Source organism: Electrophorus electricus, chromosome 1, assembly GCF_041902795.1.
Source record: "Electrophorus electricus isolate QZ-2024a chromosome 1, ASM4190279v1, whole genome shotgun sequence".
Lineage (NCBI taxonomy): Eukaryota > Metazoa > Chordata > Actinopteri > Gymnotiformes > Gymnotidae > Electrophorus > Electrophorus electricus.
The window spans coordinates 19,427,818-19,453,197 of NC_137497.1; the positions used below are offsets into that span (position 1 = coordinate 19,427,818).

The window sequence follows — 25,380 nt, forward strand, 5'->3', positions numbered from 1 at the left end:
GGCCTACAGGAACATATAATTATTCAGTCATATAGGAAGAGTGTTCCAAAGTAGGACACTGAAGGCACTGACGTTTATACCTAAAATGTTTGTTGAAAGACATTTACTCTACAACACAGTGCTCCAATATTCCATCATCATCACCATCATCATCATCAGTCTTTTCACCCTCGTTGAAGCACAGTGGGATGTGACGCAGCTTACATATGTAGTACAGACCTCATCCTGTATCTCATCATCATTACATATATAGTACAGGCCTCATCCTGTATCTCATCATTACATGTGTAGTACAGACCTCATCCTGTATCTCATCATCATTACATATGTAGTACAGACCTCATCCTGTATCTCATCATCATTACGTATGTAGTACAGACCTCATCCTGTATCTCATCACTACATATGTAGTACAGACCTCATCCTGTATCTCATCATTACATATATAGTACAGGCCTCATCCTGTATCTCATCATTACATATGTAGTACAGACCTCATCCTGTATCTCATCATTACATATATAGTACAGACCCCATCCTGTATCTCATCATTACATATGTAGTACAGACCTCATCCTGTATCTCATCATCATTACATATGTAGTACAGACCTCATCCTGTATCTCATCATTACATATGTAGTACAGGCCTCATCCTGTATCTCATCATTACATATGTAGTACAGACCTCATCCTGTATCTCATCATCATTACATATGTAGTACAGACCTCATCCTGTATCTCATCATTACATATGTAGTACAGACCTCATCCTGTATCTCATCATTACATATGTAGTACAGACCTCATCCTGTATCCCATCATTACGTATGTAGTACAGACCTCATCCTGTATCTCATCATCATTACATATGTAGTACAGACCTCATCCTGTATCTCATCATTACATATGTAGTACAGACCTCATCCTGTATCTCATCATTACATATGTAGTACAGACCTCATCCTGTATCTCATCATTACGTATGTAGTACAGACCTCATCCTGTATCTCATCATTACATATGTAGTACAGACCTCATCCTGTATCTCATCATTACGTATGTAGTACAGACCTCATCCTGTATCTCATCATTACATATGTAGTACAGACCTCATCCTGTATCTCATCATTACGTATGTAGTACAGACCTCATCCTGTATCTCATCATTACATATGTAGTACAGACCTCATCCTGTATCTCATCATTACGTATGTAGTACAGACCTCATCCTGTGTCTCATCATTACATATGTAGTACAGACCTCATCCTGTATCTCATCATTACGTATGTAGTACAGACCTCATCCTGTGTCTCATCATTACATATGTAGTACAGACCTCATCCTGTATCTCATCATTACATATGTAGTACAGACCTCATCCTGTATCCCATCATTACGTATGTAGTACAGACCTCATCCTGTATCTCATCATCATTACATATGTAGTACAGACCTCATCCTGTATCTCATCATTACATATGTAGTACAGACCTCATCCTGTATCTCATCATTACGTATGTAGTACAGACCTCATCCTGTATCTCATCATTACATATGTAGTACAGACCTCATCCTGTATCTCATCATTACATATGTAGTACAGACCTCATCCTGTATTTCTTCAGCAGTGCTCAGTTTCTCACCTCACGATGATGCCTGGCTGGATATTCTAAACTCGACAGTAATACTGACACATATAACAACTCCAGCAACACAAACTTGTACCAGCACAAGACCCACAACCAAGCTAGTACCAGGTCAGTACTATGTCAGTACCAGGTCAGTACTGTGTCACTACTATGCAGGTATGAGGTCAGAACTAGATCAGTACAGTACCAATAACAGGTCAGCACTATACCAGACTCACAAATAGGGATTCTTTCTTTCTCTAGCCAAAGCCAAAGAAATACCTTTTTCAAATAAATACACATGTTTTCTAAAATTACTGTATAGTTGTATAAGCAAGCACTTGAACAAGTAGTCAATGGTTAGGCTCCTGGGAGTGTGGATAGATTCTCCATGGATGTTTGTAACACATTTACAGATACTCATGACCAAGTGTACAAAGTAAACAATTACTTTCTACCCAGTAACAATTAAATAACAGAACAGAAGCAGATGTTAAAGTCCCATGTGATCAGCACACCTCTAACACCCTGTGGGCAGCTGGTCCTCATGTCCTGTCAAACACAAAGATAACCAAGGTCCCTCTAAAGTAACACCACAGAGTATTTCTTGTTTTAGTAGTCAGTGTTTACCTGGTCATAATATTAACCCAGGTCTCAAAAACAGACATGATTTGATTGGTTATTAGATTACATCCAGGTTCTGATGATTCTAAACTTATAGGTAGTGGGAGAAAGTTAGCTAGTGTGTTTAATTGCATAGACAGTGAGGGAGGACAAAGTCTTTATTGTATTATAATGTCTCTGGTTAGGAGCAGAGCCGATGTACATGCATTTCATAATGTCTCATTATCTCATATAGTGATTTAAAATTATAATAATAGTGGTATTACTAACATGGTATACAAGATATTTGCTTTAGCAGATTTTTGTTGGACCCAGGAACGCTGCTTGGCACAGCGTGGTAAGTAGTGATGGCAAACGCACTGGCGCTTTCTTCCTAACTGTATCAAAAAAAGGTTCATTACTCGTAGCTTCATGACACTGTGCAAAATAGCGGCATCTGGTGGTCAAAACCTCAAAGTGCTTTGTGCATCTGGTTGGCAAGGGAGCTTTATTTATTTATTCATTTAGGTACTTAGTAAGTTAGTTAGTTGGTTGACTTGTGCGTACTACCTTGGTTCCTGGGTACCGGACAGCGGCACTCTGCCAATTTATTTCCAGCTTTTAAAACTGTTCCATCGCATTAAAAACATGACATTTGTTGTTTTAATAAAAGCAACCGATGAAACTAAATAGATTGTTGCGCATGTCTTCAAAATCTCATTGCTGATGTGGGTACATACATCCAGGCTTTGGCAGAATACTTTGATGGCTGAATAATGTGACGTATTCTATTACAATACATAAAACAGTAATATATTCATAATACATTTAGAATGCACCCAGAACACATCTTACTAAGTCACATTTAAGAGCAAAAATATTTAATATTTTATATTTTAAATTTAAGTTATAAATTGTGAACAGCTTATCATTTAACAGAACTGATATAATGCCTTCAATGTATAACTTTTTCTTTATTCTTGTTGCAATGTTCTTTTAAAATACTCTAACTTATTTGTTGGCAAAAGTTTGTGGTCACGTGATCATTGTAGCCCGACTCAGGTACGGACACAAATCCACGTGTAAGGACCATAAAAAGGGACGGAACTCCATATTGTTTACTGTGTATTTGTTTATTATTGTTGTACTGAGTGTTAAAAACTCTACTTCCCAGAACTCTTTTCGCGTTTCGCCGGTTTTCTTGCTGGCACGGCCAGTCTCTCACCAAGGCGAGCAATCAGATGGCTGCTAGGATTGAGCGACCTTGTCGCTGACCAATCAGTGATTAGGAGGCGGGACCAGACTGGGGCGTTTGAGCGAGCGAGAGAGAGAGCGCGGCAATTTTCCCCTGAAGTTCGGTTGTTGGAGACTTAATATACGCTGTATATAGGCCCACACTAACTTTTTCCCATTTTTTTTCTTTCAAGTCTAACGGTGTTTGTTAGCGTGAAAGTAGACATTGTCTGTGTGTTTCGGTTCTGTGAGGAGCTCCAGCTCCAGGCTGTATCGCTAAACTGGCTGCTTCTCAACGAAGAGGACTGAACTCTCCACGCTGCTGCTGTGTGGATGGACAAAGAGGACCAGAGTCTTAACAAAGATCATCGCATTTTGTGTGAGACGCGAGTAGGTGCTTGTGGGCGCTTCGGCTCATCTCCATATGAGTCATGGACTTGTGAGTATCGGAACAATCAGCCCCGTGTGTCTCAGACGCTTCTTTCTCCAAGTGGGCACCAACGCTTGTGAACATCCACTTGCTGTATTGACCAATTTTTATTGAGCGTTTATTTGCTAATTTCCGTGTTTATTCAATTAATTGTTTTGCAACTGAAGTCTCTGAGGGTAAGAGAAATATTAATATTGGTATTTTTTCGCGTTGAGTTTTTTTTTTCCACCGCTTGTGGTGACGTTAAAAGGTTTGAATCGGTTTTCGTTGTTTGTGATTTGCTTCGCGATTGCTTGCCTTTGTGCAGGGATATATGCTTTAAAAAAAAAATTAAAGTGTCATTTGGGGTATTTACTAATCTGTGAATCATTCGGGTCATTAATCACGAGGGGGTTTAAAAGGATTTATTACCATCAACGTAGTAGTTGTAGACACATTTCTGGATGTACCGCGCTAACTTACATTGCTCTATTTCAGGTTTACTACCATGTACATTTAAGACTGGTAACAGTGCATCCACTGGCGGACAGTTTCAGGTTTTCTGGCTCATCAAGTCTTTCATGAGCTGCATCAGATGGGAAAATGCAGGCCGATGGGTCCCCAGAACCTCATGTGTGTTAAGAGGTTGCAACCCGAGAAAGCAACGTATCACACGTGGGTGTAGTAGATCCGGTCCCACTGTGTCACGGAATGTCCCCGCCCCCCCCCCCCCCCCCCCCCCGAGTCACGTGGTACAGCCTGCTGCGTGCAGGGGATTCACAGCCGTGCTTGTAACCACGCCCCCCGGGATTACACACACGTGCACAGGGTTTAATGTTGAATGTCTGTTTAAACTGTCAGTGTGCGCTGCCTGTAGCTCCTTCTCACTACGTTTGTGTTAATGTCGCTCTCTGAGCCGTAACGTTAGTTTGTGTAGTCATGTATTAATGTGTTCTTAGTTTAATGTTAAGTGTAGTTATGTTTATCGTTAGTGTTGTGTGAGTGCCACCTTTGTTGTATGTGTTTAATGTTAATAAATGTCCTGCCCTGCGCATTCGGGCCAGCAGCGTTACACAGACATGTAATTTATGCTGAGGTTTCTGCTCCTGTGTGAGTCTGTCATACACTCTAGAGGTCTTGTGGTAAAGTTGCTTTACATACATGACTGGAAAATTAGTCCCGTCTGATGAGTAGTTTAGTGTTGCCAGAAATATCAAACACAGCATGACTGCTTGGAATAAGGGAGCTGAACAGTGACACAACGTACTGGCAGGCAGGACTGTGATGTTCTGGACCCTGGACTAACCCCCTCTGGTAAAGGAGGATTACTGTGCTGCTGAGGTGTAGTGGGGTTTAGTCCTGTTTCTACTGTGGGATAGATGGTGCTTTAGTCCTGTTTCTAATATTGTTTAGTAGTTTACTCCTGTTTATTTTATAGCAGGTGCTGTAATCAGGGTACTGTAAATTATTGACTTTTTTCCTAATAGTGATCACTCTGCTCCTACCTGTACAGTACTGACTGGGTCCTCCTGTCTCCTCTGTACAGTACTGACTGGGCTCTCCTGTCTCCTCTGTACAGTACTGACTGGGCTCTCCTGTCTCCTCTGTACAGTACTGACTGGGCTCTCCTGTCTCCTCTGTACAGTACTGACTGGGCTCTCCTGTCTCCTCTGTACAGTACTGACTGGGTTCTCTTTTGTCTCCTCAGTCATGCTGTCCTGCAGCAGATGTCACTGTGTTTTGCTGTTACAGCTGCTGACAGTCATAGCTGGTAAGTGGTCAAAACAGGTTCTCTTAGGTCATCAGAATTTCATCTTTGATTTTGGTGTGTTAACTGAACTATTGAACTTGCTTGACCTTTATGTATTATTTAATCATCTTTATATTACATAAAATTGATAGTCAGCTGGCTAAGGTAGCATGTACATAGACAGTAATGTTTTATTAATAATGTCATAGTCCCTTCTTCAGAACACAGAGAAGGGCCAGGCTGCTATAGGCCTGCCCCCAGAGTCAAAATTATTTAATTTATGAATTTAATTGGACAGATTCCCTGTCATTTTGCTAATAGACTTGCATTTCAGAACCCTTTAATTAAAAGCTCACCAGAATGGTCATGTAGACACAGACATAGAAGACACAGATGTCCCTGCAGTCGTACTAATGAGCAGTATCAGTCAGTTCTGCTCTTACTTAGAAATGCATCTTTGAGTAACCAAGAATATTTAAGTAGATAAGTGAATGGGTTGATTATTTTTTGTTTTACTGTATTTATAGAGAGAGCACGATACCAGTTTTTCTCCACTGATCTGATACCGATGTCTTGCTTTTGAATGTCGCCTGATATCAATACCAATCTGATATTTTTTCATTAAAAGCTACTGTGGTTCAGCTGTGTAGGGAATTATTTAGTGTGGGATGTATTATATATGTATAATTATATATAGATACATATGCTGTATCATGGATAGATATGACAGATAAAATAAATAACATTCTAAATAATAAATATTGTTTACAAGTTGATATTTATTGCCTTGATATGTAATATTGGGTCATTTTCCTCTAAATAAATAACAGTCTAATATTTGGTTTAATTTGTTTGATTAGTTTCTTTTTATCTTTTAGAACCTGTTTGACAATCTGTTGAAGTTTTAGTTCAAATATTTGCAGAAATATAGAAACTTCTAAAGGGTTCACAAACTTTCAAGCACCACTGTAATGTTTTAAACTCTTTTCTTAATGTCTTCCAGGCTCTTTTCCTTCAGTAAAGGTGAATCTTCATGAGGCTGCTACTCTCCCCTGCACTCAGATGTGTTCTGGTCTGGTCACATGGACTTTATATCATAAACCACATGACATACTGGCTCAGTGTAACCAGACATCTTGCCAGTCAGAGGAGGGATTTCACATGTCCCATGATCAGTACCTGAAGGGAGATCTCTCCCTCACCATCACTGATGCTGATTACACTAAGAGGTCCTTGTACACCTGCGCCTGTAAAGGTCAAGAGCTCTGTGATGTGAGTCTACAGATAGAGGGTAAGTGTCCTCAATGGATTACCTAGTTATTGTTACTAAACCATTATTTATGTAGACAGAGAGAACTTTATTTATCTGAGGTAAATAAAGTAGAACATAGAATTGTAAACTTCAAATATCAGATATGTGGGGAAAAACAGAAGGAGCTTGTGTGTAATGTTTAAATGTTTATATCGGATTTGCAGTTCTGAGGTTACATGGTCAAATCAGTTGTATATTACATTGAAGTTTCTAATTGTTTTTTCCACAGCCTGTAATTCTTCAGTTCAGATTAAGCCTGGTGAACCTCTGGTGCTGGATTTGCTCATATCAGAGTCAGTTGAGGTGATTTATAACAGCACAGGTGCAGCTGCTCCCTCTAGTGGACAGATCTGCACAGTGGCTGGACATTCACTGAAGTGTAAACCTGAATACACTCGGAGAGTGTCGCTCATCTCTGCTGTGGAGCTGAGAGGAACCGCACCATCTGATAGTGGAGTTTACAGCATCAGAGACACTAAGCATGAAGAGATTATACAGACATACACAGTTACTGTGGAAGGTAAGTGTGGTTACTGTGATTTTAATGTTGCCTAGAATTACTATGTTGGGGAGGGGGTTGTGCATAGTATCAGTAACTATGTTTACATGCACATCAGTGGTTCAGTATTAGTTTGACTATGAATGCTAGGATCATGTAAACAGCGTGGACTGAGTGTCATAGTTTGAGGTCTTGGTCTTAGTTTAGGTCCTGTTTATCTAAGCATATCCCCAATAAAGCATGTGGACCCGGTTGATTTTCACTGGACTCTTTGTGGTGGATTCTCACATGGACACTCTTGGATCCAGCCACTGATGTTTTACGGCACTTGGTGCGATACCTGCTTAATCGTACCAAAACAATCATGAGTTATTGAGTGATGAGTCAGAAAAATTGAAGTGTTGGTATTTGAAGGTGTTACAACCCTGTTTGCATTATGGGTAGGGTTATTTGTTTTTGTTTACGTTTGTTACATCCTGTGGCTCGTCCCCTTCATGATGTTCCTCCTCCACCTGATCAAGTCTTCTGTCCTGTGCTGGAATTGTCCTGGGCTGCTGCCTCATTCTACCGCACGCATAAGGGGAAGCCCGGGAAGAAGCAACATGCTGCGATTCATATCCACTTTTGCTGTGGCTGCTTGTGTTTGTTCAGTCAGTGTCGTTTGCCGATTGTTGTGGTTTTGGGCCTCTGCTTGTTAAATCATTCTGACTTATTACTCCCCTTTTTCTGGTCGTGTTCACTGTTGTAAATATTATTCTGTGTATTGTAGTAGTCCTGTGTGAATCGTAGTTGGAAAGTTTGACACCTTTTTTATTTGCTCAGTTCTTTACTTCTGTTTGTTTGTTTTTGGGAGTAGGGAGGGTTATTGTACTTAATTTTGTTTGTGTTCAGTTGGGACAGTTGGTTGTTTTGGGCAGCAGGGCTTGATGGTTGGCATGTTTGCCCCTCAGCCTCTGAGTCCCTCTCTGGGTGGAGTTTCCCTGTTCTCCCTGAATCTGTGTAGGTTTCCTCTGGGGTCCTCCCAAAAACATGGAGGTGAGGATGACTGGATACTCTAAAATTGTATCAATGTGAGTTGTGCATGAATGTAGATAAAGATGTGTGTGTGTGTGTGTGTGTGTGTGTGTGTGTGTGTGTGTCCAGTGATGGTTGGTGTGTGTGTGTCTGTGTGTGTCTGTGTGTGTCTGTGTGTGTGTGTGTGTGTGTGTGTGTGTGTTCAGTGATGGTTGGTGCTCTGTGTGTGTGTGTGTGTGTGTGTTCAGTGATGGTTGGTGCTCTGTGTGTGTGTGTGTGTGTGTGTGTGTATATATGTGTGTGTGTGTGTGTGTGTGTGTGTGTGTGTGTGTGTGTTCAGTGATGGTTGGTGCTCTGTCTTGGTCTGAACCTCCTCCCCTTCTCCTACACCTGGTTCAGTCCCCCAGGAGTCTGTAGTTTCTGATAGAGAGAACGCTGTGTGTAAATTTGCTGCTGCTTCTCATCTGTCTGTGAGTGATTTGAGTGTTAAAGCTGATTTCTGCCTGCAAAGCATCCTTGAGTTTGAGAAATGTAACCAACTAAAATAAAATAATAATTTTTATTTCTACTGTGGCTTGTTTTTTCGCCCTGAATATCACTGTTTACTGTAGTAATTATGATGTGTGTTAATATGACAGACTGGAGCTTCAGCAGTGATCATAGTTATGACGGAGCACAGGTGGTGATCAGGGTGGTGGTGGTGGTGGTTGTTGTTGTTGTTGTTGTTGTGTACCCCCCCTTTGTGTAGCTCATTCTCTCTACTGGTTCATTCACTTTGAACTCTGGGTATGTTTTTTATTCTACATTTACAACAATATCTCTCTACAAGATCCAGATTTGTTTTAGTTTGTTTCTAAACAGTTCTCCATCGCTATAATAGTTACTTCCTGATTGAATTTGATTGGATACTGATATGGAGGTGGGAGGTGCTGATCTCACCAGAGAGCACACACAAATCTGTAGAAGTGGTTACTATGGTAACTGCTGAAACATTATGCGTATCCACTTGTTAAGATCTTGTGCAGTGATGCTGTTGTGATCTTTTTGTCAGGAACTGGAGCTGAACTGCCCCTGTCCCACAATCCCTCTCGATCCCATCACAGTGACCACTCTGGTATATACACATATGATTATAACTCTGTACTGTTTAAAGAGTTGTTCATAATTTCTGACCATTTTTATGTCTGTCTGTTGCAGACGTCCAGCCATGTCCAGATCAGAGCTCCACAGTGACGGTGTTGACGGTGCTCCTGGCTCTGACGGGGGCGGGGCTTGTGGCAGCAGTGCTGGTGATTGTGCAGCTGAGGAAAAAAATTCAGGAACTCTAGAAAGGAAGTACAGTGAATGGAACAGTAACCATGACAACAGAGGAGTTAATATGAATGGACTAAACCACTCAGTTGAAGAGCAGAGGTGATCTCCCAATAATAACCATGAGGAAGTCTGAGAGATGATAAATGATTTGCCTGTGTTATACACACACACACAAACGTATCCACACTGCCTTTCTCTGTCCCATTCAGGGGACAAAGACCAGTGTATGGAAACAGACCTCCTTCATGTCATTTGGTTTTGAGCAAGGTTGACAGACCCTGTGGTGTCTACTGTTTTACCAGCTGGCTATTATTAAATGCAGCTGCTAGTTACCAGTGTCTGTAATCTGGCTCATGACAAGATCACTAAAGTTAGATCTGAGAAACATTGAAGGAAGATGAATCAACAGTCATTAAGTAACTAGAAAGTAAAGAGTGTATACAAACTGAGTTGTATTTCTATCAGTATAATTTTCTTTATGAAGTGCAGATATGTACTTAACTATGTTTATTGTATGAGTAATAAGATGAACATTTGATGAAGGGATTAATGAAAGGAGAAGAGAGGAGGACTAAACAGATGAATGCTGTTGGTATAATATGCAGTTTGGTGCTTGAGGTCCACTGTTGAGTTTCTCTGCCAAGCCTGGTGGCTGTAGCCAGGGAGATAAAATATCAGTGGATTTCTGAGCAATGATGGAGGGATGAAAAATTATAGAAGGATTGCATACATGAGTGTGATTAAAATTAATGAAAGCATGGAAGGGGTTGATAAACAAATGTTGTCAGTACAAAATGCAATTTGCTGCCAGGAGTTGCTTAATGTTTGTCTTTACAAAATTAATTTTTCATTCCTCTGTTTGTACTACTTTGAGCCAAAGATGTTTTAAAGTTTTGCTCAGAAATATTAATGAGGTGTTTATTCTCTGTGCCTCTGTAAATCCATACACTTCCCTTGCAGTGCCTTATGGGTAAAGACCTGCCATGTGTTTATCTCAGAGATATAAGATGTAATGCTGTTTATTTTGAAATACAAGAAGAAATCATGATTTATGGAACTTTTTGTCTAGATTTATTACTGTATTTTGATACCTGATGCATTGTTACCAGAATATAATCTTTTACATACATCTATGGTCTGTTTATCTTGAAGCTGTCAATTACAGTCTGATTTGATATTTTGAATAAGGAAATGTTACAAGTCTCAGTTTGAATACAATTCATTACACTAACAACAGACACAAAATGAATACTTTGCTATGATGTGTGAGGTGTTTTAAGTGTTTGATAATTTGGGGGTGTCTGGAAATTATACATGTGAAATAATTATTTCTTGACAAGTTTTAGCAAGTAAAAACAACACACTGAAAGAAAAAAAAAAGATCTGTGGATTTATGTTAGAGGACCAACTGGATAAATATGTAATGTTGCTTTAAAAATGTATTGATTTAAAACTCAGTATTTCAGAACCAAGGAAGTGATAAATGTTGCTCAGATTTTACTGTAGATTTTCCTCAGGATTTATTGTTAAGTATTAATGTGTCTATTTAAACCCCTGTCCGTGTGTCCCTGTGTTGGTCATTGTCGCTATGTGTGTTAACTCCTGGCTCTGTAGCAGTAACGTTGGTTTGTGTAGTTCCCGTTAATGTGTATATGTCCTCGTTTAATGTTTAGTCATATTTACTGTAAGTGTTATGAGTGTTGAGTGCCACCTGTGTCATATATGTTTTATGTTAATAAACGTGTTTCACCGACAAGGAAGTCTGCGTCCTGCCCCGTGACCTGCGGCACTCGGGCCAGCTTCGTTACAGAATGACCAACCACCACAGGACACCTACTTCCCCATCACGAAATAGACTTGCTAGTGGACGGTGCTTAGGCATGTCCCAACCTGCAGCCTGGATCCCAGGAGATTGGGGAGAGTACCGTGACCTGTAACGAAGCTGAGAGGAGACGCGAGTAGGTGCTTGTTGTGGCGCTTCGGCTCCTCTCCATATGAGTCATGGACTTGTGAGTATCGGAACAACCAGCCCCGTGCGTCTCAGACGCTTCATTCTCCACTTGTGCACCCACGAGTTAACAAACGTTTGTGAACATCCACGTACAATATTGTTGTATTGACCCATTTTTATTGAGCATTTATTTGCTAGTTTCCGTGTTTATTCAGTTGATTGATTTGCAACTGAAGCCTCTGAGGGTAAGAGAAATATTAATATTGGTATTTTTTTCGCGTTGAATTTTTTTTTCCCGCCACGTGGGTACGTTAATAGGTGACTGCATTAATCGCTCATACTTATGTTAAATGGATTTTCGTTGTTTGTGATTTGCTTCTGTTATTTCGCGATTGCTTTCCTTTGTGCAGGGAAATATGCTTTTAAAAAAATTAGTGTCATTTTGGGTATTTACTAACCTGTGAATCATTCGGGTCCTTAATCACGAGGGGGTTTAAAATGATTTATTACTATCAGCATAGTAGTAGACACATTTCTGGAGGCACCGCGCTGACTTACATTGATCTATTTCAGGTTTACTACCATGTTTGTCATGTACATTTAAGGCTGGTAAATGCATCCACTGGCGGACAGTTTCAGGTTTTCTGGCTCATCAAGTCTTTCATGAGCTGGATCAGATGGGAAACTGCAGGCCGATAACCACAGAACCTCATGTGTGTTAAGAGGTTGCGACCCGCGAAAGCAACGTATCACAGTAGTAGTGAGACGGTAACAGATCCAGATCCAATATGTAAATCCAGTCCCACTGTCACGCCCCCCACGAGTCACGTGGTACAGCCTGCTGCGTGCAGGGGATTCACAGCCGTGTTTGTAACCACGCCCCCCGGGATTACACACACGTGCACAGGGTTTAATGTTGAATGTCTGTTTAAACTGTCAGTGTGCGCGGCCTGTAGCTCCTTCTCACTACGTTTGTGTTAATGTCGCTCTCTGAGCCGTAACGTTAGTTTGTGTAGTCATGTATTAATGTGTTCTTAGTTTAATGTTAAGTGTAGTTATGTTTATCGTTAGTGTTGTGTGAGTGCCACCTTTGTTGTATGTGTTTAATGTTAATAAATGTCCTGCCCTGCGCATTCGGGCCAGCAGCGTTACACAGACATGTAATTTATGCTGAGGTTTCTGCTCCTGTGTGAGTCTGTCATACCCTCTAGAGGTCTTGTGGTAAAGTTGCTTTACATACATGACTGGAAAATGAGTCACGTTTGATTAGTAGTTTAGTGTTGCCAGAAATATCAAACACAGCATGACTGCTGGGAATAAGGGAGCTGAACAGTGACACAACGTACAGGCAGGCAGGACTGTGATGTTCTGGACCCTGGACTAACCCCCTCTGGTAAAGGAGGATTACTGTGCTGCTGAGGTATAGTGGGGTTTAGTCCCGTTTCTACTGTGGGATAGATGGTGCTTTAGTCCTGTTCCTAATGTTGTTTAGCAGTTTACTCCTGTTTATTTTATAGCAGGTGGTGTAATCAGGTTATGTAAATTATTGACTTTTTTCCTAATAGTGATCACCCTGAGATTTACTCAGCTGCTTTTACCAGTACAGTACTGACTGGGTCCTCCTGTCTCCTCTCTACAGTACTGACTGGGTCCTCCTGTCTCCTCTCTACAGTACTGACTGGGTTCTCTTTTGTCTCCTCAGTCATGCTGTCCTGCAGCAGGTGTCACTATGTTCTGCTGTTACAGCTGCTGACAGTCATAGCTGGTAAGTGGACAGAACGGTTTCTATTTGGTCATCAGAATTTTATTCTTGATTCTGGTGTGTGAACTGGACTAATGTACCTGCTTGACCTTTATTTATTATTTAACCTTCTTTATATGTGAAATGAATATATGAAATTAAATTCTGATGTTTTTTTTAATAATTCATTTTGTTAGACAGTGTAAACAATGATGTCGTCCATTTTAATCACATTTAAATGAATAGTAAACATGTTTACTGCATTGCTGCTATTCATGAGAACTGTACTGTGTAACTCACTGTGGATGCTCAGCTCGTCGTACCTACTGTATAACTAGAGTGTGTGTCTCACTCATAGACCCCATTCATAGTCAGCTGGCTAAGGTAGCTGTCCCGGCACGGCCCCCTCTCCTAGACTCCTCCCCTTGTGTGTGTGTCTGTCCATTGTCACGCCCCTGATGTATTGATTGTCCATGTTACACCTGTTTGTAGTTATGTTCCTTGTTAACATGTGTGCTTAAATCCCGTTAGTGTGTGCGTCCCTGTGTCTGTCATCGTCTTGGCCCCTGTCCTTCCTTGCGCTGGCCCATGGTGGGTTGTCCGGTCCTCCACCGGCACCTTTTGGCGTTGGTCTTGAGGCCGTAGCCCGATGGGCTGGCGCGCAGGCAGTGGCGCCCTTGAGGGGGGGCTCTGTCACGGTACGGCCCCTCCCCTCTCGTGTGTGTGTGTGTGTGTGTGTGTGGTGCCATGCCCTCTCGTGTCGTTCACCTGATCCTTGTGTGTAATGGTCATGCGTGTATATAAGTCTTGTGTCGTGTTGTTGAAGTTGTCAGTGTTTAACCCAGTGTGCATCTTGTATCGTATGTGAACACACCTGAAGCTTAATGTATACGGTGGTTGTGTTGTTAATGTTTGCTGAGTCTGACATTATTCTTCATTTTTATTACTTTAAATAAAGGCCAGTTTAGTTGAGAGCACCTGTCTTGGCATTCCACTCTTACAACATGAGCGTTACAGTAGCATGTACATGGACATGTCCATGTTTTGTTAATAATGTCATAGACCCTTCTTCAGAACACTGAGAAGGGCCAGGATGCTATAGGCCCGCCCCCAGAGTCAAAAATATTAAATTCACACATTTCATTGGACAGATTCCCTGTCATTTTGCTAATAGACTTGCCTTTCAGAACCCTTTAATTAAAAGATCACCAGAATGGTCATGTAGACACAGACATAGAAGGCACAGATGTCCCTGCAGCTGTACTAATGAGCAGTATCAGTCAGTTCTGCTCTTACACAGAAATGCATCTTTGAGTAACCAAGAATATTTAAGTAGCCTGAGTGAATGGTTGATTATTTTTAGTTTTACTGTATTTATAGAGAGAGCATGATACTAGTTTTTCTCTACTGATCCGATACTGATGTCTTGCATTTGAATGTCGCCTGATATCAATACCAATCTGATATTTTTTTCATTAAAAGCTACTGTGGCACTGTGGTTTAGTTGTGTAGGGGATTATTTTTGTGTGGGATGTATTATATATGTATAATTATATATTATATATAGATACATATGCTGTATCATGCATAGATATGACATAAAATAAATAACATCCTGAAGAACAATAAATATTTTTTACAAGTTGATATGAAACATTGGGTCATTTTCCTCAATAAATACATGACAGTCTAATATTTTGTTTAATTTGTTTGATTTGTTTCTCTATCTACTTTCAGGACTTTTTTTGACAATCTGATGAAGTTTTAGTTCATATGTATGCAGAAATATAGAAACTTCTAAAGGGTTCACAAACTTTCAAGCACCACTGTAATGTTTTAAACTCTTTTCTTAATGTGTCTCTCAGGCTCTTTTCCTTCAGTAAAGGTGAATCTTCATGAGGCTGCTACTCTCCCCTGCACTCAGACGTGTTCTGGTCTGGTCACATGGACTGTGTCCTATAAACCACATGACATTCTGGCTCAGTGTAACCAGACATCCTGCCAGTCAGAGGAGGGATTTCACATGTCCCATGATCAGTACCTGAAGGGAGATCTCTCCCTCACCATCACTGATGCTGATTACACTAAGAGGACCTGGTACACCTGCGCTTGTAATGGTAAAGACATCTGTGATGTGAGTCTACAGATAGAGGGTAAGTGTCCTTGATGGATTACATAGTTATTGTTACTAAACCATTATTTTTGTAAACAGATAGAACTTGATTTATCTGGGATTAATAAAGTAGAACATAGAAAATTTCACAAACATCAGATATGTGGGGGAAAACAGATGGAGATTATATGTAATGTTTAAATGTTTATATCGGATTTGTAGTTCTGTTTGTATTTGAAGGTGTTACAACCTTGTTTGTGTTATGGGCAGGGTTATTTGTGTTTGTTTACATTTATGTTACATCCTGTGGCTCCTCCCCTTCATGATGCTCCTCCTCCAAGTCTTTTGTCCTGGGCTGCTGTGTTGCGCCTTGATTGGCTGCCTCATTCTACCGCGCACATAAAGGGAAGCCTGGGAAGAAGCAACAGGCTGTGATTCATATTCACTGTTGCTGTGGCTGCTTGTGTTTGTTCAGTGAGCGTTGTTTGCCGATTGTTGTGGTTTTGGGCCTCTGCTTGTTAAATCATTCTGAATGATCACTTCCCCTTTTTCTGGACATGTTCACTGTTATAAATATTATTCTGTGTATAGTGTATACTGACACCTTTTTTATTTGCCTAGTTCTTCTGTTTGTTTTTGGGAGTAGGGAGGGTTATTGTACTTAATTTTGTTTGTATTCAGTTAGGACAGTTGTTTTGGGCAGCAGGGCTTGGTGGTTGGCATGTTTGCCTCTCAGCCTCGGAGTCCCTCTCTGGATGGAGTTTCCGTGTTCTTCCTGTGTGGGGGTCAAGTCCCTCTCTGGGTGGAGTTTTCGTGTTCTCCCTGAATCTGCATAGGTTTCCTCTGGGGTCCTCCCAAAAACATTGAGGTTAGGATGACTGGATACTCTAAAACTGTCCTGTATCAATGTGAGTTGTGCATGAATATAGATAAAGATAGATGTGTGTGTGTGTGTGTGTATATGTTCAGTGATGGTTGGTGCTGTGTGTGTGTGTGTGTGTGTGTGTGTGTGTGTTCAGTGATGGTTGGTGCTGTGTGTGTGTGTGTGTGTGTGTGTGTGCGTGCGTGCGCGCGCGCGCGCGCGTGCGCGTGTGTGTGTTCAGTGATGGTTGGTGCTCTGTGTGTGTGTGTGTTCAGTGATGGTTGGTGCTCTGTGTGTGTGTGTGTGTGCGTGTGTGTGTGTGTGTGTGTGTGTGTGTGTTCAGTGATGGTTGGTGCTCTGTGTGTGTGTGTGTGTGTGTGTGTGTGTGTGTGTGTGTGTGTGTTCAGTGATGGTTGGTGCTCTGTGTGTGTGTGTGAGTGTGTGTGTGTGTGTGTGTGTGTTCAGTGATGGTTGGTGCTCTGTGTGTGTGTGTGTTCAGTGATGGTTGGTGCTCTGTGTGTGTGTGTGAGTGTGTGTGTGTGTGTGTGTGTGTTCAGTGATGGTTGGTGCTCTGTGTGTGTGTGTGTTCAGTGATGGTTGGTGCTCTGTGTGTGTGTGTGTGTGTGTGTGTGTTCAGTGATGGTTGGTGCTCTGTGTGTGTGTGTGTGTGTGTGTATGTTCAGTGATGGTTGGTGCTCTGTGTGTGTGTGTGTGTGTGTGTGTGTGTGTGTGTGTTCAGTGCTGGTTGGTGCTCTGTGTGTGTGTGTGTTCAGTGATGGTTGGTGCTCTGTGTGTGTGTGTTCAGTGATGGTTGGTGCTCTGTGTGTGTGTGTTCAGTGATGGTTGGTGCTCTGTGTGTGTGTGTTCAGTGATGGTTGGTGCTCTGTGTGTGTGTGTTCAGTGATGGTTGGTGCTCTGTGTGTGTGTGTGTGTTCAGTGATGGTTGGTGCTCTGTGTGTGTGTGTGTTCAGTGATGGTTGGTGCTCTGTGTGTGTGTGTGTTCAGTGATGGTTGGTGCTCTGTGTGTGTGTGTGTTCAGTGATGGTTGGTGCTCTGTGTGTGTGTGTGTGTTCAGTGATGGTTGGTGCTCTGTGTGTGTGTGTGTGTTCAGTGATGGTTGGTGCTCTGTGTGTGTGTGTGTGTTCAGTGATGGTTGGTGCTCTGTGTGTGTGTGTGTGTGTGTATGTTCAGTGATGGTTGGTGCTCTGTGTGTGTGTGTGTGTGTGTATGTTCAGTGATGGTTGGTGCTCTCTGTGTGTGTGTGTGTGTGTGTGTGTGTGTGTGTGTGTGTGTTCAGTGATGGTTGGTGCTCTGTCTTGGTCTGAACCTCCTCCCCTTCTCCTACACCTGGTTCAGTCCCCCAGGAGTCTGTAGTTTCTGATAGAGAGAACGCTGTGTGTAAATTTGCTGCTGCTTCTCATCTGTCTGTGAGTGATTTGAGTGTTAAAGCTGATTTCTGCCTGCAAAGCGTCCTTGAGTTTGAGAAAGGCACTAAATAAATGTAACCAACTAAAATGAAAAAATAATTTTTATTTCTAGTGTGGCTTATGTTTTTTCGCCCTGAATATCACTGTTTACTGTAGTAATTATGATGTGTGTTAATATGACAGACTGGAGCTCCAGCAGTGATCATAGTTATGACGGAGCACAGGTGGTGATCAGGGTGGTGGTTGTGGTTGTGGTGGTTGTTGTTGTTGTTGTTGTTGTTGTGTACCCCCCCCCCTCCTCCTTTGTGTAGCTCATTCTCTCTACTGGTTCATTCACTTTGAACTCTGAGTATGTTTCTATTCTACATTTACAACAATATCTCTCTACAAGATCCAGATTTGTTTTAGTTTGTTTCTAAACAGTTCTCCATCGCTATAATAGTTACTTCCTGATTGAATTTGATTGGATACTGATATGGAGGTGGGAGGTGCTGATCTCACCAGAGAGCACACACAAATCTGTAGAAGCGGTTACTATGGTAACTGCTGAAACATTATGCGTATCCACTTGTTAAGATCTTGTGCAGTGATGCTGTTGTGATCTTTTTGTCAGGAACTGGAGCTGAACTGCCCCTGTCCCACAATCCCTCTCGATCCCATCACAGTGACCACTCTGGTACATACACATATGATTATAACTCTGTACTGTTTAAAGAGTTGTTCATAATTTCTGACCATTTTTATGTCTGTCTGTTGCAGAAGTCCAGCCACGTCCAGATCAGAGCTCCACCGTGACGGTGTTGACGGTGCTCCTGGCTCTGACGGGGGCGGGGCTTGTGGCAGCAGTGCTGGTGATTGTGCAGCTGAGGAAAAAAATTCAGGAACTCTAGAAAGGAAGTACAGTGAATGGAACAGTAACCATGACAACAGAGGAGTTAATATGAATGGACTAAACCACTCAGGTGAACAACAGAGGTGATCTCCCAATAATAACCATGAAGTCTGAGAGATGATAAATGATTTGCCTGTGTTATACACACACACAAACGTATCCACACTGCCTTTCTCTGTCCCATTCAGGGGTCAAAGATCAGTGTATGTTCGGTCATGCATGATCAGAGTTATATCATATTAGCTCTCCTGAAGCTCACCTGGTAGAACAGGTACAGTAAGATTTGATCCTCAGAGAGCACACATGCTGTCATACTGATGAATATCTGTCACTATAAGAGCATCTGCCCAGTACTGTAAATGTAATGTAAAGATGTTTATGTAAATATTACTGTGAGATCCTGTGATGTGATTTAATGCACATTAAATACTTTTGTGTTAGCTCATGGAAAAACTGGAAATTTTGTCTGGAGCATCTTTGAATAGTTTAAATATTTTAGTTGCCATTTGTCAACATGTTTTAATTAAGAGTCCGTCCCCCCCGTATTGTTCAGGTTATAATTTCAAGAGTCTCCCATGTGGTCTTGGTGATTATGCTCAGTTGTTGGTTTTCCCAATGCTGTAATGCTGCATTCATTTCAAAGCGTTGTATTATGCAAAAAGGCCTCGTGTCATTTGGCCTGCTTCATGTCATTTGTGACAAATGTTTCAGATCATTAAACAAATTTACTTGTTATTTTTGTCTAATATTTAAACACAAAATGCATTTTTAAATGAAGGTTTTTATTATTAAGGAGAAAAAAAAATCCAAACCTACCAGAAAAAGTAATTGTGCCCCTGTTAAAACATAAATTAACTGGTTTATCACATCTTTGGAAAGCTGAGCTCAATTTCTCTAGCCACACCCAGGCCTGATTACTGCCACACCTGTTCTCAATCAAGAAATCACTTAAATAGGACCTGTGTGACAAAGTGAAGGAGACCAAAAGATGAACTTACTAAGTCACAGTTAAGAGCAAAGCTATTTTATATATTTTAAATTTAAGTTCTAAATTGTGAACAGCTTATCATTTAACAGAGCTGATATAATGCCATCAATGTATAACTTTTTCTTTATTCTTGTTGCAGTGTTCTTTTAAAGTACTCTACCTTATTTGTTGGCAAAAATTCAGTGTTCAGACTTCATAACGCTGTTTTTCTCACTATTTCAAGGCTACTCTGGTCACGTGATCATTGTAGCCTGACTCAGGCACAGACACAAATCCATGTGTCAGGACCCTAAAAAAGGGAAGGAACCCCATATTGTTTACTGTGTATTTGTTTATTATTGTTGTACTGAGTATTAAAAACACTACTTCCCAGAACTCTTCGAGTTTCGCGCCGGTTTTCTTGCTGGCACGGCCAGTCTCTTACCAAGGCGAGCAATCAGATGGCTGCTAGGATTGAGCGACATTATTGCTGACCAATCAGTGATTAGGAGGAGGGACCATACTGGCACGTTTGAGAGAGAGCGAGAGCGTGGCAATTTTCTCCTGAAGTTTCAGTTGTTGGAGACTTAATATACATTGTATATAGGCCCAAACTGTAACACTTTTTCCAATTTTTTTATTTCAGTCTGTGTTTGTTAGTGTGAAAGTATATTATCTCTGCGGTAGGCATTGTCTGTGTGTTTCGGTTCTGTGAGGAGAGTTGGCCGTATGCCGTGGAGGAGCTTCAGGCTGTACCGTTGAACTGGGTGCTTCTCAGCAAAGAGGACTGAACTCTCCACACTGCTGTTGTGTGGATGGATGAGCAGGACCAGAGTCTTAACAAAGATCATCACACTCCGTGTGTCTCAGACGCTTTGTTCTGCACTTGTGCACCAACGAGTTATAACTCAAACGCTTGTGAACATCCACACACTAAGCTGGATTTAGCCAAACTCTGGTTCATGTTTGCATTTGCTGTATTGACTATTTATGATTGCGCGTATATTTTCTAATTTCCATGTTTATTCAATTGATTGATTTGCAACTGAAGCCTCTGATGGTAAGAGAAATATTAATATTGGTATTTTTGTCGCGTTGAGTTTTATTTTCCGTTACTTGTGGTGACGTTGATAGTTGACTGATTAATGCAGTGTGGAGTTTCAACCCTACTCCAGGTGTTCGTGTATGTGGGGAGAAGAAACGCAATCCTCGAACACACTCGAGTACACAATTAATTGCGCCTTTATTACAGAGATCTCCGGAGAGCCACCACACCACGCCGGCTGCACCTAAATCAGAAAGTAGCTCTGCCTTTGCTGATGAACAAACATACATATATAGGGAAGACTGCACCCCAAACACTTCACAAGCATTCTTTGTGTTTCCCACCCCATTTGTTTAACTTCATGCTGAGACGGCAGCCTTTTGATCACCTCTGTTTTACAACACCCTTACACACACATACGCTTTTTACCTCCCCCTCCCTTCTTTGATCTCTGTGCATTCTCCTCCATTGTGAAGTTTCTTTGTAAAGCTGCAGTACCATATGCAACAAGCCTATGCATTATCTAATACCCCTCACCCTTCAAACAATGCAATGCAATCACTCGCCCACATTCTATACTTTATGCTATGTCACGTGCCTTTCATCACTAACCCCATCTCACATAGTTCACCGTCTTTATGACCTTTAGTACATTTTATTCAGTATGAGTGGAATCTGAACACATCCGCTTTGTTAGATTACTCTGAAAGAAAGCTGTCGTACGTTAGCCAACTAGCTAGTAAACTAGCGCGACTGGAAAAGGTGCCGAACACCAGCTGACTGTCTCTGGATTACAGTGGAGATCAGCACAGCCGGTTTCTCCTGTTGTTTGAAGTTTAGTCCTTTGATTCGTTTTCTGTAGGTTTTACGCTCTGGTTCTTTACCTGGCTTTTATTCCCAATCTACGTACGTCAATGTAAGTGAGATTTAATGGGCGAAATTAGCAGGCACAACTGACCGACCGAGCTTTTATGTGTCATTTATGTCTCGGCCATTTATGTGTAAAATACAGAGTGTCTGACTAGATGACATTAAAATGGCTGACTAAATGCACCCAGTTAGCTTGCATGCGCATCCGAAGTGGTGCTTTACAACTCGAGATCGACCGTATTGCGGTATTGTATGTATTGTATGTATTGCTGTATTGTATGTATTGCAGACGTGCAGCGGTGTACCGCGTTCATTGTAAGTGTTCACTAAGCAAACTGCGACCGTGTCGGTACTATTCTATATGTGGCACTGATGTGTGTGTTCTTCTTTCTACAGTTTGGGTATTGACCAGGGATTCAAGTAAGTAGCCTGTCGGTTGGTTGTGTATTTTTTCATTTATGTATTTTGTATGTATTTATGTATTTATGTATTTATTTTCATCTTATTTTATCTTATTTAAGTAATATATGTATGCAACTCTGGCTAAGAGTGTCTGCCAAACATAAATGTAATCTGTATGTGAATGTAATGTTTAGCATTGCTTCATCAGGTTGGTATTGCAAATAATTCTTGAATCACTCTCAGTTAGTTACATAGCTGCTTGATGTGGAGTGTAAAGGAACCTTTGTCTTGAGAGATCCTAAGGCAGCTGATTCTTGCTGTAGTCAATGTTTAATCTATATTACCATTATTGACACTGTAACATCTAAAGTAAACTCCAGTAAGCAGCATCCTATCATTGTTTGAAAAGAATACAAGCTACAGGAGGCAGGTTTGGAAACACTAATAAAAAGCCCTCACATCTTGCAGGCAGTGGTTGCTGCTGAAAGTGAGCACTGGAAGTCTTCTATTGTGTCATACTAGTGCAGTCCTGACTTCTAATCATACTAGTGCAGTGTTGACTTCTAGTAATACCAGTGCAGTGTTGTTTTCTGTGTCATATTAGAGCAGTGCTGTCTACTACTATGTCATACTAGTGCAGTGTTGTCTTCTAATGTGTCATACTGTAACACCCTTCACCAGCCCTGCACTCCTTCACATACTGGCACAGTGCTCATGTACGCTACTTCCAGGTACTCTCAAAGGTCCATCCCTCATGATACTAGCATAGAATATCAGTAAATCATGTGGGCAGTGGTGTCTCAGTGGTTAAGATACTTGATTTGTAATTGGAAGGTTGCTGGTTGAAGCTCCACCACTGCCAAGTTGCTACTGTTAGGTCCATGAGCCTCAATTGCTCAAGTTGTATGCGGTCATAGTTGTAAGTCACTTTGGATAAAAGTGTCAGCTAAATTCTGAAAGGTGAACATGCAAAAACAGCCCACAGGAGCTTTGTTTTAAATTATTACCTTGAATAATATTTACATTTGTAAATTTTTCTGGTTACAATGAAATAAAATTGAATCCTTTTACTTGATAAAACATGAAGCAGGCCACAGAAGGATTTGTAGGGTTTAAATATTATTCAAGTCTGTGTTTGTGATATTCAGGACAATGGTGACGAATTTTGAACCAAGCTCTACACATAAGGCATTTCCCAGCTTTGATGAGCAAAGCTCATATACATATACAGCATACACACTCTCTACTATACACATATACTCAATAATTTTATGCATATATTTGCATAATTATGATTTCATTGTTACAGAGTAAAGTGTTAGGTTGTTGTTACTGTTTTGTTACTGTGCACTGAAACAAAATATCTAACCCACACGAGTAAGGTCTGAGAGAAGTTTCCATTAAAAATAAAGGCTGAATTGATATTTATGTCCAACTCAGTGCCACTGCCAACTGTTCCAGAGAAAGATACTCTAGAATGTGCACAAACATATTCTGCACACTACTCAAGTTTGAAGGAAAGTTGTTTTGCAGGATGTTGAGTTAGCTGTTTTACATATGATGTAGTTAGTTCTGGTAGATCCTGCAGTTTCTAAAAATAAAGGTTTTTGCCTGTGCTTCCAGCATTTTAATAAAATTTCTATTTCTGTCACATTCTGTATTCTTTCTCAGTTTTCTGCAAAAGGCTCCAACCACTAGTTGATGGGACAGCCAATATTTTACAGGCTTGGTTAGCAGCCATAACCCAACTAAATAATAAATATATCAGATTCCCATACCATCCAGCCCCACATAAAACATCCCTCAGATAGCTGGTTTTGTGGAACAAGTCTGACTAAGTTGTAATATACCACTCCTGGTACCACTATTGTGCTCCAAATTCAGCTGAGAAACTGCACCAACCTGACACCAAAGGTGTCAACCTTTATTACCCATTTTCCCAGCTGAATTTGGATAACCGAATATCACAGAAAATAGAAAAGCTGGAGAAAAAATTTAAATGATAGAAAATATAAAAAAAAAAAAAAATTAAAAGTCTGGAAAATGTTTTGAAAAAGTAAAATTTTAATGAGAAAAAAAAAGAAAATGTAATGAGAAAAATTGGAAAACAACTGCACATCCCAGACCAGAATGGGATTTGTCAGACCATGTAACATGACAAAGAAGGCCAGATGCTCGCGGATGTAGATAGATAGCTTTATGATGTTCCAACTTCGTAATGGGTGAACAAGCCAGGGTCGAAACCAAGAACGCCAATATAGGGGTAATCCAAATCATGTGGGTAATCAGTCCAATAACCAGCGAGCAAAAAACTAATCAGGCGAACAATACAAAAGGGGCAGGCAAAAATCAGTAGTCCGGAGAGCAAAAACACGGGAAAGCAATCAAGGAAATAACACTCGGTATGCACAGTCAGAACTAGTGGCAATACTTCGCAAAATCCAAATGTGAGAGACAGGCTTAAATAACCAAGTACACAGATGAAGTCAATATTCAGGTGATGATGATCTGATGTGAAGTTCAGGATTGGTGGAGTGCTGGGTTGGGTGACGATCTGCCTGCTGGGTGTTGTAGTGAGATGAGGAATCAGGCGATATGACAGATCCCTTTTGGATAATTGGATCTAAAAGATTTGCTAGTTCTCTACAAGCTCCCATAGATCCTGAAATGCCTCATGAGCCATCATTGTTGCCCTTCAAGAAAAGAATCATCCAGTCATAGAAGACTGGAATGCAGTATAAATTTGAAATTAAAGAAATTTAATAATGAATAATAAGGATGAATATTATGGTGAATTCATAGTGAAAATATACATAAGGGAAATAATAAGCTAAAGCTGGGAAATGTCTTAATTTGCAATTTGATTTGTACATATTTTCCATGTGCATGCGCTAAAAGATGTGATTATCACAAATAAAAACTTAGAGTCTATAAGATAATGATGATGAATTCATGGGTAGCGATATTTTGTGGAATGATACATAATCAGATAATCAGACCAAATATTCACACAACAGATATATATATATATATATATATATATATATATATATATATATATATATATATATAATTCTTATTAATAATAATACCACTGATAATATAATAATAAGATATTATTCTTAATAGTATTCTTAATAATTGCTATTATTAATAATAGAGATTATTATTATTAATAATAATATTATATTATTATTTTAATATATATTTTATTCAATATAGCAGTTTATTTCAGAGTTTGTCTTATACAACATATTAATTCATACATTTTCCCTATAACTATCACGGTCATTTAAACTCGAGTTGAAAGACAACATTAACTTTGCAGACAGATCAACACTGAGG

The 25,380-nt window shown here is 40.5% G+C and overlaps 1 protein-coding gene and 1 long non-coding RNA gene across 7 annotated transcripts in view; both read left to right on the forward strand.

The window, feature by feature from the left end:
* LOC145657437 (uncharacterized) overlaps positions 1-25,380 on the forward strand; it is a 356,445-nt gene that overhangs the window by 289,590 nt on the left and 41,475 nt on the right. The window lies entirely within an intron of this gene.
* On the forward strand, positions 3,565-20,097 carry LOC118241371 (uncharacterized). Of its 6 annotated transcripts, XR_004776021.2 has the most exons (7): positions 3,565-3,906; positions 5,585-5,647; positions 6,630-6,917; positions 7,168-7,458; positions 7,959-8,472; positions 9,503-9,565; positions 9,649-9,722. XR_004776021.2 is itself a non-coding variant. In XM_035526233.1 (6 exons), the coding sequence occupies exons 1-6, from the start codon at positions 3,801-3,803 to the stop codon at positions 9,777-9,779; spliced, it is 942 nt and encodes a 313-aa protein (XP_035382126.1). In that variant the 5' UTR covers positions 3,565-3,800; the 3' UTR covers positions 9,780-10,894. The 6 variants fall into 6 exon arrangements, 3 of the variants coding, with proteins under 3 accessions (XP_035382126.1, XP_081568077.1, XP_035382127.1); XR_014123092.1 differs by lacking the exon at positions 9,503-9,565 and having other exon boundaries at positions 3,565-4,073; positions 7,959-8,507; positions 9,649-9,784; XR_014123091.1 differs by lacking the exon at positions 9,503-9,565 and having other exon boundaries at positions 7,959-8,507; positions 9,649-9,784.

Coding starts and splice junctions, on each gene's coding strand:
- LOC118241371 (XM_035526233.1), top strand. CDS start 3,801: ATGGACAAAGAGGACCAGAGTCTTAACAAAGATCATCGCATTTTGTGT. Junction 3,907..5,584: donor TCCATATGAGTCATGGACTT/GTGAGTATCGGA, acceptor TTGTCTCCTCAG/TCATGCTGTCCTGCAGCAGA. Junction 9,566..9,648: donor CCATCACAGTGACCACTCTG/GTATATACACAT, acceptor TGTCTGTTGCAG/ACGTCCAGCCATGTCCAGAT.